Source organism: Oreochromis aureus, linkage group 14 (assembly GCF_013358895.1).
Source record: "Oreochromis aureus strain Israel breed Guangdong linkage group 14, ZZ_aureus, whole genome shotgun sequence".
NCBI classification, from domain to species: Eukaryota; Metazoa; Chordata; class Actinopteri; order Cichliformes; family Cichlidae; genus Oreochromis; species Oreochromis aureus.
Genome location: NC_052955.1, coordinates 15,415,674 through 15,430,174, shown reverse-complemented (window position 1 = coordinate 15,430,174; position 14,501 = coordinate 15,415,674). Strand labels below are relative to the sequence as shown.

The window sequence follows — 14,501 nt, the reverse complement described above, 5'->3', positions numbered from 1 at the left end:
TCTAGAAAAGAATATGAGTGGTGTAGACTTCATAACTGGGTTAATTTATTTAAAAATTCTTCTGTGCTGATTAAAGAGAAAAGACACATCATAAGGAAAATGTCCATGGTTATTTAATGTATGACATTTCTTATAAATCTTTATTTGTATGTAGGAAAAAAACACATTGTGAAAATCTTGTTGCCAACAGACATCATATTTAGTCTTTTATTTTAGAGAAGTAAATGGTTTCTGTGTTTGAAAGACTTCAGTAAATTTTAAAATAGTTAAAGCAAAAATGTTTGTGCAGTATCAACACCAGTTGTGAGTTCATATAACAATAACTAAATTAGACAATTAACCTGGTTTCAAATGTTTTTTAAAAAAGGTTTCTCTATGGTGGCTTAACCCCCCTGTTCATTTTGTCTAACATTTAGACAATGCTCCCTAAAGGACAGAGTAAATGCTGAAATCAAGGTTATGTTGGAAAGTAAAAACTTTTAACAATAGTTTAATGCTCATATGACATTTAAATTTTTTTCACATTAAAATATAATAAGTGTATAAATTGTTTACTCTCACAAACACTGAGAATATAAATGTTCATCTTTGATGTTTCCCAGTCATGCCTTTCTTAATATTCCTCTCAGGGTGTAGTAAAATAATGTAACATTTGGGAATAAAAATACACAGTAACAATCCAAAACTGGATGCTAAGATAGCAAATATTTCCACTGCCACAGAAAATTTCCCAGGAGAGCTGACATAAGCTGGAATGAAAGAAATCCACACAGCCCAGAAAATCAGCATGCTGAAGGTGATGAACTTCGCTTCGTTGAATGTGTCCGGTAGCTTTCTTCCAAAGAATGCCAGGAGAAGACAGACAAAGGCCAGGAGGCCAATGTAACCAAGGAGCAGGTAGAATCCAGGAGGCCATGGCTCTTTACACTCCACAACAATCTAAAGATGTTAAACAAGTATAAATACAGGGAGATTTTTTATTTATTTATTTTTTTGTTTGTTTGTCTCTTTCCACATATATAAATATAGATACAGATATGGACATTTCCATCTTTTTTGATGGTTCATGGCAATATCAACTAAATCAAGAAAATAAATTACAAGACTAAGGATTTCAAACAAGAATGAATACACTGAGATTTTATATCATTATGTTTCGTTCCTCTATGTTACTGTATGTTACTGACTTTTGTGATGGCTGATGACAATATGAAAACATTACAGAATTCGGATTTTCAGTGCTTCATACTCACTTTTCCAGTTGAAGCTTGGTAGTTTGGGTTCCTGAATGGAAAGGGAGGTGCTCCCAACACCCAGCCAGAACAGAGACAAATCTGAGGGGAGGATAGGATGATAGAAGAATACCAGAAACACACAAACTGATCTTTAAATGACAGTGACTGTTCCTCCTACCTGAGGAGCTGTTGTACAGATGATCAGAATCCTCTGCTGAGATGTACCAAACAGCTTCCGACCCCTGGAACCAGGTACATTAGTCCGGAAAGCCAGGAGGACCACAATGGTCTTAACAAGGAGGCAGGACAAACACAGGACAAAGCTGATCCCAAATGCTGCCTGGCGGAGCCTACATGTCCACCAAGACGGCTGACCAATAAACACCAGACAACACAGGAAACAGAGCTTGAGTGACAGGAGAAGCAAGAAACTTATTTCTGAGTTGTTGGCCTTGACGATGGGTGTATAGCGGAAACTGTGAAAGACAATGGTGATGATGGTGGTCAGTAAGAATCCCAGCAGGGTGAGTGCAACCAGGATGATTCCCATGGTGTCATAGAAAGAGAGGAATTCTTCTAATCCTGCAACACATTTCACTTTTTCTTTGTCTGACCAGAAGTACTCAGGACATTTTGTGCACTCAGTGGAACCTTTGGGAACAAACAAAACAGATATATGATCACGTTTTGATGATGTTTCCACTATGCAACATTTCTGTTACTGTAATGACTTTCTTGATTGCACTACATAATGCTAAGGAGGATGTTGTTTTTTTGTGTGTTTGAACTTATATAGGCTACCAGTCTGGTTGCCGATCTCTCCATCTGCACAGGGCAAACAATCAAAGCAGCATTTGGGCTCTCCTTGGCGTGTGGCCTGCCTGCTGCCAGGGGGACATGGAGCACTACATTGAGATACAGGAACCTGAACAAGGAACACAGGAAGGTTTAATAACGGGTATTGATATGCAGTTTCTAACAAACTGACATGGTGTATCAAAGACTTTACATCATTTAAAGTAGAAAAGAAAAAACAAATGAAGAAATGCTTATTGTTTTTGTTTTTTGGTTTTGTCTGTTTTGTCCTTAAGAGTTGACATAATGAAATATCTTGATGTATGCTCAATCATCCAGGTATGTAAATTCCAAAAAGTTGACATGGATGTAACGTTTTCAGTGGGACAAATGTTTCGTCACTCAGTCTCAGCTGACTGCAGGGTTCCTTACCTTGTAAACAGTACCTTTGCACAATGACTTAAACTAGCCCACTGAATGAACAACAGGCTGTGAGGTCAGTTTCTTGATCATTAATATGTGGTTGTTCACAATTGATCAACAACCACTGATCAAATAATGTCTATCATTGATCAATGGCCATGAATACTATTCGCAGAGTTGGGGAATGGCTGCAATCACAGCATTGTAAAATGGTGAAAGATGTAAGGAAACCTGCAGTCAGGTGGGACTGAAGAAGTCAGTTGGATGAGTGATGAAACATTTCTCCCACTAAAAACACTATGTCCAGATTAACAGAATCAACTTTTTGGCATGATTGGAAATCCTAGATTGGATTGGAAACCTCATTATTTCACATAGTGGAATTATGAGATTGTTGTCCAGAGCAAAAGAAAAATAATTTAAAGGCACAAAAATAAATATTTTTATTTATGAGGTTAACTATGACGTACCTGAGATTGCTTTTTTGTCCAAACAATAGTGTTTTTCACTATCTTCAGCTGCTGTCCTTGTGGAGCTGAACCATCATAGCTTCCGACTTTGATAAAGCTATGATAAAAAACAGTAAATTATTTCAAAATGCATTCAAACCAAATAATACATGCAATAGAACTGCATCATGAAATAGAAACATTGCATATTTTTGGTGATTACTTTCACTGTTCAATTAGATGTGGAAGTATTATATTCCACCTGATTTTATCCTTGCTGCTCTCCTGCCAGTTAACAATGTCATAAAGCGGGACTGGCTCTCCATTGGAGTCAAAGGATACTTTCTCATCAAACTGGTTAGTGAAATTCACCATTTTCAGATCTTGAAGAAACTACAAGAAAATATCATTAGAAAATATTTTTAAAAACCTACAGAAACACATGAGATCACATTAACACTGCTTCCCTGAGTGAATGTGTTAAATGCAGAGTGGAATTTCCCTGCTGGGATCAATAAAGTCTAAAGTATACATTATCCTCATGTTATATTTTGTTATAATTTCACTTACCTGACCATTTGCAAATGAGTTGTGCATCTCACATAATCCCTCATTAAGTCCTGTTGAGTCACACTTCAAAAACTTGTGAAGAGCATGAGCAATGGCATACACAGCTTTATACACATTATAGGAAATTCTAACCTGAGATACATCACTATAACTGCTGTCAGTGTATCGCAGATCCTCTGAACCTGTGCACACGGGTTTTTCCTCCACTCTCCCATTAAAAAAATGATCATCTCCGTTCCTGTTGTATCGAAAACTATACATATCATTGAAGCTATCTACAATATTTGCTTCATAGTCTTTGGCTCTTTGGCTTTCAAATTCTAGCTTGCAACCAAAATGTTCTTCCCAGAACATATTGAAAAATTCCATTCCTGGTTTGGGAGAGGGTCGGACATTCAAAAGAAACTCTTGAAAGCCTGGGATGTTGACTCCGGGGAAAGAGAACCCCAGTGTTCCCACTAGGAGAGGGTGGAATTCAGGTGAGGCTAGCCGGCTAGAGGTCACCCAAGCTTCACTTGCTATCCACTGTATCCCAGTCACATTCCTCCTAGCAAGCTGGATAATATTATGTAATCATGAAAACGGACACAATTTATGTTGCAGTTTCTATGTCTTATAATAGTTTTATAAAATCAAAAATGTGAAAAAAAATGTGAATATAAAGTATTATTTTAAATCACATAATAAATCAACAAACATACTTACTTCTAAAAACAGATCTAGCAGTTCCACTTCTGTAGCAAACACCACCACAACCCGAGCAGTTGAACTCTGCAGCTTGTCTGCCATTTCTTTTATCTCAGCCACTGTGGGTGATGTTGAGATAGTGCGGTGATATGCCACACACCCACCTTCTTTTCTAAATTGAATAGAGAATGCTTGTATGCCATAAAGACTGTAATCATCCTGAAAAAAAAAAATATATATATATATAGATAGATAGATAGATAGATAGATAGATAGATAGATAGATAGATAGATATACATATATGAAAGATTTATAAGTCATGTCATAGCACTTAAAAAAGGTTTTGATCTCACCGTTGTGCCTAGTGTGCCCACCCAGAACCAACCAAAGTAAGTGACAAGATTTACAAGACCTCTAACTTGAAAGAGATCACTTGGCACAGTTCTCAAGAATGATGGATACAAGCGCTTGTCAGTAAGACAGGTACAAGTGGCAAAATAACTCACCTAGATGGAAAGTGAGTTCATTTTTATCATTGAGAGAAAACACAAATCAAGTATATAACATTAAAAAACAAAGCTGTGTGGTGTATTACCAGTGGTATGTTAAAAGGTCCAAGTGTTTGAGCTACAGCTCTTGTGGGGGAAGAGGATGCAAGACCAATTACAGCAGGCACAGGAGAATAATACAGACATGTGGATGACTGGTTTGCTTTTATCTCTTCTGTTGCATTTACTATGTCATTTACAGTATTTTTAAGACTATTCAGCATTGTGGTATTAGCTTTAATACATCTCTTTTTTCGTGTTAGTATTCTTTTCTTTTGTGTTGTTTCACCAGTCTTTAATGCTTCCATTTCAATACCACTGTCAGTTTCTGCTGTTTTTTCTACCACACTGCTGACAGTTTTAGAGTGACCGAGTAAGGACAGAAGAGCCTGCAGGCTGTTATGGATATGGTTACAGCTGTCCATAATCCAGTAGCCTAGTTTAACACCTGGTAACAGACTTGAATTACTGTTAATTTCCTCCACTGCAAATATCATAGCCATCATCCAACGAAAGCCCCGTTGATAAAAGCTTTAAAAATAAAAAATAATTAATTAATTAATTAAAAGTGGAAAAAGTATTTATTTTATCATACAGACATCAACTTCATAGGAACATGGGAATAGTACCAAAATCAGCAGATATTAACAGTACCTTTGCACTCACCGGCTGCAAGGTGTAGTTTGGGGTTTGCTGTTGTAGCTGTACTGTGGATTAGATGCAACATGTAGTGGAAAAAAACCCCCAATGACAACATCCCCATCAGAGTGCAAGGCTAAGAGCTCGCTGCCTCCCAGCTTTACACACTGAGGTAAATTAGAACTAACGTTTCTCACTTCTCTGATCCTTAAATCAGGCTGTGTCACAGCATCTCCCTCCACACTCAGTAGTTTTCTTTCACCTACAGTGTGAGGAACATCAGAGCAAACAATACAAACACAAGTAAAGATACAAAAAAGCAGCCAAACACAATTATCAAAAAGGGTGTAATGCATAATCCACTGTAACCCCATAAAAATTATGTATGTGCTGAGAAAAATACTCCTTCAACAGAGTCTGTGACAGGCTCATGAGGCGCATTAAAAACTGCTTTTTTTGTCATTTCGTGTGAGTCATCACAAGATGACCCAATCACAGCAAACTGCATGCAACACAGTTCACGTGAACCTTGAGTTATTAAACTGAAACACTGTCATCCTAGAGGTAACAAAAATAAAATATATCATACATATTAAAACAAAAACACAGGAAATTAATAAGAATGATTCCATTTGTTCTATCCATTTCTCTGAGTCTGAATAGCTTCATCTTACCATAATGATTGTAAGAGGAATTAAAGGCTATTTTATTGGTAGTTGTAAAATGATTAAAAGAAGAAATATACATGTTTGTTGTTAAGTATATATGCTTACGTAGTCGGGGAGTCAGATAAGCTGGAAGCAACACAGTTTTTTGACTGAGTGTTGCCATGTTAATCTTTTTTGAAACAAAAGTACCTGGTCTTGCTCGCGTTTCAAATACCTGTTGCTGGACTGACTCCTAAAGGTGGTACAGAAGAGTGAAACAGAGCCAGAGTGCCGCAATTACAATGATCATAGTGTATGAACGTGTATGTATGTGCAGTGATGGGAATAACGGCGTTACAAGTAACGGCGTTACTAACGGCGTTACTTTTTTCAGTAACGAGTAATCTAACGAATTACTATTCCTATCGTTACAACGGTGTTACAGTTACTAACAAGGAAACCCGGTCCGTTACTATTTTTCAACAAACAGACGGTTGAAGCTGTGTTCAGCTTACCGCATCTTCAGCTGCACGGAAGTAGCTGTAAGTAATCTGGATGCTACAGCTACAGCAGTTGCGCGCTCCCGCGGACGGTAATCACGATCACTGTCTAGCACAGAGGTTCCCAAAGTGTGGGGCCCGCCCCCTAGGGGGGGCGCAGAGCCACTGCAGGGGGGGGGGGGCGGTATGAAAAGAAAAAAAAAAAAAAGAGCGCTTGGACACTGTGGACAGGTTTTTGACGGGGCTCCCACACAAACGCAAAGCAGGAGATGAAGCATCGCCAAATATGTTTCCAAACCAACTTCCTTCCAAGCCAAAGACTAGAAAATATGGTGAAGCATATCTTCCGTTTGGCTTCACCTGCACAAGTGCCAAGGTAGGGCTCCCCTGCAGAATTAGTTTTCCCTGCGTCGGGAGCAGCGCTGGGCTCTCCAAATCACGGACAAACAGTATCCCACATTCTTGATTTTTAGTTCACAAACACTTCTTGTAATAACTAACTACTCCTGACATTTTGGACATGTTAGCTCTTTATGCAGTAAAGTTACAGCAGGATACAAATAATATCAGGCTGATGCTTCCGTAATTTGTTCCCCCTCTTCAAATCACGGACTAACAGTATCCCATGTTTTTGAAACCATTTTGCACAGAGAGACATTTTTTGAAAAATGTATTGATAGCAATGTTGAAAATTATTACACAGAAAAAAAAACAACTACACGTAAAATAATCACACCGTGACGCCTCTGCCTTTCTAAATGGAGGGACAGTAACTGCGTGTGTATTTGTAAGCGTGTAAAACCTGAAGATAGTCAGATTAACAGTAACAGTATTTTGTCTCTATCTGCCATTCTGCAATTCATCTCATGTAAACAATAACGTGGCGCACAGCGTCGTTGCGTGACGAACTCTGTATTCCTCGTCCACGCGTAAACGCAAAAAAAGGAGTTTTAAATAATCTCCGTTTTCGGTGAATCACAACGCCGTTTACGTGTGGACGAAAGACCCAAACGCATAGAAACAGCTGCGTTTTCAAAAATACCCGTGTAGGTGTGGACGCAGCGTAAAAGAGTTAGTAGTATATTTTATTACTACCTGTAATTTATTGCCGTTTACTTGTATTTGCTTAATTGTTTACTAAATGTTTGAGGTGTGAAATAAACCGCAATGGAGCAAAATATGGGTGTGTGTGTTTGGAGGATGTGTTTGTGCAGTGAATGGTAAAATGGCCTGCATTTGTATAGAGCTTTACTCAGTCCCTAAGGACCCCAAAGCGCTTTACACTACATTCAGTCATTCACGCACACATTCACACACTGGCACTGGCAAGCTACGTTGTAGCCACAGCTGCCCTGGGGCGCACTGACATTGGCGAGGCTGCCGGACACTGGCGCCACCGGGCCCTCTGACCACCACCAGTAGGCAAACATGGGGTGCCTCCTGGCATGCAGCCAGGAGGCAGCCTGGGATCGAACCACCGACCTTCTGATTAGTGGCTGACCTGCTCTGCCACCTGAGCTACAGCCACGGTGGGGGGGGCGCGAACATTTTTCTGGTAAAACAAAGGGGGGCCTGGCAAAAAAAGTTTGGGAACCACTGGTCTAGCACAACACCTGGAGCTAAGGAGGCAAAACAATCGCATGAGTGCTGCTGTTTGACTGAGGAAGAATAAAGTAGTCGTGGTAAGTCAATCACATGACCACTTAAAGACAAAGCAACAAGGTGCCAGTTTTTAAATTGTGTTGATAGGCCACGTAAAACCAGAGTCATGATAAACAATATATACGCGGCGTTTTTTCCTCAATAGTTTCGCCACGTTAGCGCTAGCAAGCACTCTCTGCTTATGAGCAGAAAAACAAAACAAAAAAAAGTTTTAGGAGTGAGGGCGAGAGAGAGAGAGAGCAGAAAGAGAGAGAGAGAGAGAAAAAGAGAGAGCAGGAAGAGAGAGAGAGCGAGTTTTGAGATGTGACATTTGTGACGTTTAGCGTGTTTGGAGTGTGTAGTTAATGTGTTGTCTTGTGTAGTTAGTGTGTAGTGTTGTGGATAGTTTTGTGTTGTGTGTCAGAACAATGAGGCGACTGCTGTCTCCAGGTAGAAACAGAGGTGATACACCTGCTGCTGTCAGACCTGCAGGTATCAGGCTGTGATGTTCTCCTTTATAGTGGACAGAAATGATTTTTTTGGAGTGGCACAAATAATTTGTGTGGCATCTTATTGAAGAACAGCTGATTGTTCTTTAAATAGTTTGAAATGGTTATTTTAAAAAAGGGTAAAAGGTAAATTGATGCAAATAACTTTGTTGTTTGCAAAACTTGTGCATAGGATTTTAAAATTGACAATTAATATTTGCATTTGAAGTTATGAAATATGATTCATTAAACATGTTTATGGTTGTTACAGTAAAAATATAACTTTTTCTACTGTGATTTTATGTTTTTTGTCTGATTTTAGATCAATTCTGGTTATACAGTATGACAAAATGAGAACATAACTGTAAATTCAGGCACGTGAGGTTGCGCTAAAAAGAATGATACCAAACAAGGCAAAGTAAATAGTTTTTAAAGGTAAAATGTGGAGAGAAAATCAAGAGTAGTAAAAAAATGGCCAATTATACCCTGGACCCCAGGGGGTTAAACGTTCTTTGTTTTTTTTTTAAGTAACGCAATAGTTACTTTTCCAAGTAATTAATTACTTTTAGAATATTGTAACTCAGTTACTAACTCAGTTACTTTTTTGAAGAAGTAACTAGTAACTATAATTGAATTACTATTTCAAAGTAACTTGCCCAACACTGTGTATGTGTAACCCTCTCAAGGTTACCCACTGCTGTTCAAGCCAGTAATTTAATGTTTAATGTATGCAGTACTGATTCTATCCAACAGAGGGCAGTGATGGCGCTATAGTTGTCCTGCACTGCATTATGCGGCAAGAAGAAGAGCTGCAGCGGAGCAGATAGCCAGCAAGCTAGAAGAAGAATGCACCAAGCGCATTGAGTACCGAAGAGAATAAGAACTGTTTTTCTAAGTGTTAAGGTTCTTACAGTTACAGACTTATCAGGATTTGCTTACCATGCATCCCTTTTTCCAGTTGTTTTTTTACTTTGTTGGGACATAGTGCGAGAGACAGTTGCTGGATACTCGATCGGAGATTGGAAGGCGAATCCAGTGGGGGGTTTTCAAGAGACGCATCGCTCCACCCAAAAGGACGGCGAACGAGGATTTTACTCATCTTTGCAGATAAGCACTGGGCTTATCCACGCACACACACTACCCGGGTAGATTGACAAAGTTTTTCTCAGAGCTCTGAATTTATTTTATTATTATTTTTTACTTCAACACCATATTTTAGTTTTTTCCTTTCCTCACCAAACCAGAGTGGTTGGTGGAGGTAGAACTGTGATAAGAGACATAAATGGACTAATACTAATATGGAAAGTGAACTGACTGACTGAAGGGGGGATTATATTGGGTTTTTTGTCCCAGAAGTGTTGTTAACATTATGCATATCATTGAAGTTACTGATGAGACGGTTATGTGTTGTGTTTTAATAAATGCCATAGAGTGTTCTCTATAAGACAGCATAAGGAGGTGTTCCAGTTTTCTTGTTCCTCTTCTCCTCATTGAAAGTACCTAGAATATCCATGTCCCTAAATTAATCAATTAAGGGATCAATTACATATGTATAAAATACCTTCCATAACGGGTGGGCCATCTGATCCAAACTTTGCATAAACGTGGTTACACATAAAGCAGTTGTTAACATCTATAAGTTAAAAAAAAAACTCAATTCATCTGATTTTCACATATATATAATGTTCATTTCATCATCATCATCCGCAAATGTGATTTTATATTCTCTGTTTGTTTTATTCACATCTCAGCTACAGTGTACATTGCTCATCTGTAACTTAATTTGCATCTGATAAGGTACCCACTTTGTTAGAGTCAACCATAAATATGGAATGAAGACTTTGAAAAAGCACTGCAGCACTGGCAAAAACTGCCGGTAAGCTGAGGTTTTGCTAGTCAATATAATGGTAGCAGTCATGGTAGCAGTCATAGTAAAGTTAAATAAAAATTTAGAAACAACATATTCACACAACAATAAACAATGCTGCCCACACATGTACTTTTATTCTATTTTCTTGGCAGCAGTGGAGTGAATCCGCAGAATCTCCGGCCATTAAAACAGGTTGGCTTAAAACAGGTTGACAGGGTGGCTGTCACCGGTCTGGTGGACCCTGCTGGGATTGCCCTGGTTAACGCTAGGTCGTTAGCAAATAAAACGTTCATACTGAAGGAATTCTTCACTTCTCATAATCTGTATTTCCTCTGTGTGACAGAAACCTGACTGGGTGACGTTGAGTTATGCTCTTTCTCAGAACTGTTACCGCCAGACTGTTCATATTTTAACTCACAGAGGACTACGGGCCAAGGTGGAAGAGTGGCCGCAGTTTATAAAAATACTTTTCTCACTCGTCAGCTGTCACCAGAGATGGGCAGTAACGTGTTACTTGTAACGCGTTACTGTAATCCGATTACTTTTTTCAAGTAACAAGTAAAGTAAGGGATTACTATTGCAAAAACGGTAATTAGATTACCATTACTTTCCTGTAAGCACGCTGCGTTACTGCGTTACTAAAACCGTGATTTTTTTTGCGAGAATGTCTCATGACAATGACGTGAGTGCAACGTTCGTGACAACAGCTGTGTGCAGATCAACAATGGATAATATATCGAGTGCGGGAGTATGAGAGCATGAGCGTGCAGTGTTTAAAGCGTGGAAGTACTGACCATATTTTGAGTTTGATTCCATAAAAAGTGACAAAAACATTAGTGTCCGTTGTGCGTGGGAAGAAAACTTCTTTTTGCAGCGAAAAAAAACCCCTAAACTTCCGAGTGCACTACGACGTAATGGGAAATTCACAGAGAAACTCGTGGATTCTTCAACTGACCGCTGCGGCACACCTGCACCAGGGCACACCTCCGCCTACCCCACTCCTGCTGTACAGGTGAAAATAGAGCAACAGGACCGCTAGTCTTTGATTTTATTTATTTTCTGCTGTGTTTTACTTGTATCTATTTGAAAGAGTGAGTGTAAGCACAAAAAAAAATATTTTATTTTATGTGATGGAATGTGCAGAAAATAGGTTTAAATGTTAAACAAATTTCTTCCAGTCAGAGAATGTTGCATATAATTTAATTTTTGCTTGATGCGTAAAGTTAAAAGATTAAAACTAATAAAACAAGTTTTAAAAAGAGACTTTTCCATTTGACTACATTTTGTATGATGGATTATGCAGAAAAAGTAGAATTGGGCTGAAAGATCTATCGCTTTATCACCTATTCAGGTTGTAAATCATGTTTTTAAAAAGTAACTAAGTAATTAATTACTTTTGAAAATAAGTAATCAGTAAAGTAACGGGATTACTATTTTGGGGAAGTAATCAGTAATTAGTTACTGATTACTTTTTTCAAGTAACTTGACCAACACTGGCTGTCACCTGTCACTTTCTCCAGTTCTCAACTGAATATGTTTGAGCTTGGTAGCAGTCATCCTGTTCTTTGTGCAGTGATTTCCCGTCCACCTAAATATAACAGGAGTTCTTGGCTAAAATAATGCTAAAGTATGACAAGTTTTAATCCTTGGTCTTATGAATATTCATGTGTGTTGTCCTACTAAGCCATTGTCAAAGGACTTTTTAAACCTACATGATGCTTTTAATGTTTTGCAGTCTGTCGTTGGTCCCACACATAAACATGGACACACTCTGGATCTGGTTTTGTCATATGGTTTGTCTGGCTATAACCTTGTAACCTTGTAACCTTGTAACCTCACTTAGCTTAACTTGCTGTAGCTTGGCTTTCACTAGCGCGTGGTCGACAACGATCCAGCGACAGTGAGTTTCGCCCCGGCGAGAGAGAAGGGGAGAGAGAGTGGAAGAGAGAGAGAAACAGATAGAAAGTGCCCATCAGCGTGCAGCTGACACTTTTTAAAACAAATCTTTATCTTGCATTCCAAATAAACTGACATGAGTGCAACTGTGATAGGGAGAAAAATCTCACTCTCAGGACAAGTTCTTAAATCCTTTCAGTGCTTCCTCTGTGCAGAAATACAGTAGCTGCCATCGTATTAAGCGTAAAAAACCCCAGCATGCTTTATTTCACATTAAATATTGGCAAGATTAGGAGTAAATTGCATATGTCAAACGTTAGTAAATATTCCCCTCCCTATATTTTAGGTCTTGAGAAAGAAACTCCCAGAAATGTGTTTGTGAGATGGTCAGTTGCAAAAATCTCAGAGTTCCAACCGCTTTTCAATGTGCTCTCTTTTTCAGTAGCCAGAGTAGCTTTTTTTTTCTTTTACACCAAAACTCAGTTTGTATTGGTGCAAAACATCAGTGAATCTGTCTCTTAGTTTCCAACTTTACAATTCCCGAGGCCCTCAGAACCAGATCTGGTCTGGTCCATTGCTGACTCTATGGCTATTTCATTGCGGTGATGTTTTCTATACAGTCCGGTGTTCACATATATATAATTGATATACAGGGTGGGCCATTTATATGGATACACCGTGATAAAATGGGAATGGTTGGTGATATTAAAGTCCTGTTTGTGGCACATTAGTATATGTGAGGGGGCAAACTCCTCAAGATGGGTGGTGACCATGGTGGCCATTTAGAAGTCGGCCATCTTGGATACAACTTTTGTTTTTTCAATAGGAAGAGGGCCATGTGACACATCAAACTTATTGGTAATGTCACAAGAAAAACAATGGTGTGCTTGGTTTCAACGTAACTTTATTCTTTCATGAGTTATTTACAAGTTTCTCTTTGTTCACAGCCATTGACATGTCGAAGAGGTTAACACGTGAGGAGCGGATCGAAATTGTGTTGATATCTGGTGAACGCAGTAACCGGGCCATTGCAGCAGATTTCAATGCAAGAGACCCTATGAGACCACCCATCTCCCATGCTACAGTTAGCAAACTGCTTGCTACGTTTCGTGAAACTGGTTCAGTGTTGGATTTGCCAAAATGTGGACGCAAGAAAACTGTCACTAATGAAGAAACATCAGTGGCTGTCCTAGCTTCATTCAGCAAGAGCCCACAGCGTAGCACTCACCGCATGTCACTAGAGAGTGGCATTAGTCGAACATCCCTTCGGCAGATATTAGCTACTCACATATGGCACCCTTACAAACTCCAGCTACTGCAGCATCTCAACGAGGATGACCCAGATCGGTGAGAGAATTTGCAGAATGGGCAAAACAAAAATGGAACAGGACCCTCAGTTCACGCATGAAGATTTTGTTCAGTGATGAGGCAAACTTTTATGTGTGGATGGTGAAGTTAACAAACAAAACCACCGCTATTGGTCTGACAGTAACCCACACTGGATGGATCCCTCCAAGACTGTTGGAACAACAAAAGTGATGGTTTGGTGTGGTATATGGGGTACAACGATAGTGGGTCCATTCTTCATCAATGAAAACCTCAAGGCCACTGGATATTTGAAATTGCTACATGATGATGTGTTTCCCTCTTTATGCACTGAAGCTGGCACATTCCCTGAGTTTTTCCAGCAAGATGGTGCACCACCACATTATGGGTGCCAGGTCCGAGCATTCCTAGATGAACAGTTTCCTGGAAAGTGGATTGGTCGTCGTGGGCCAGTTGAATGGCCCCCAAGGTCTCCCGATCTGACCCCCTTAGACTTTTAAGGGGGCCACCATGGTCACCACCCATCTTGAGGAGTTTGCCCCCTCACATATACTAATGTGCCACAAACAGGACTTTAATATCACCAACCATTCCCATTTTATCACGGTGTATCCATATAAATGGCCCAGCCTGTAGTTTTAGTCTTCCTGTCTCTGTTTTTAATTATTTCTCTTTTCATCATTTCCTGTTTAAAGAAAGGAGTAAGATGAACTGAATTCTGTTTAGAAGATAAATTGCTGGTGTTAATAAGAAGTTGTATATAAAACTTAGAGGGAAACTGTGGGA

General features: G+C 39.2%; 1 protein-coding gene across 1 annotated transcript; it reads right to left on the bottom strand.

Moving 5' to 3' along the window:
• Nucleotides 1–190: 190 nt before the first annotated feature.
• On the bottom strand, nucleotides 191–5,839 carry LOC116330126 (extracellular calcium-sensing receptor-like). The gene is made up of 9 exons (XM_039622422.1): nucleotides 5,375–5,839; nucleotides 4,178–4,331; nucleotides 3,473–4,027; nucleotides 3,165–3,295; nucleotides 2,924–3,020; nucleotides 2,037–2,160; nucleotides 1,414–1,886; nucleotides 1,254–1,334; nucleotides 191–939 (listed from the first exon to the last, which is right to left on the bottom strand). Exons 1-9 carry the CDS (start codon nucleotides 5,719–5,721, stop codon nucleotides 583–585), a joined length of 2,319 nt encoding a protein of 772 aa, XP_039478356.1. The 5' UTR covers nucleotides 5,722–5,839; the 3' UTR covers nucleotides 191–582.
• Between the last annotated feature and the right edge of the window lie 8,662 nt (nucleotides 5,840–14,501).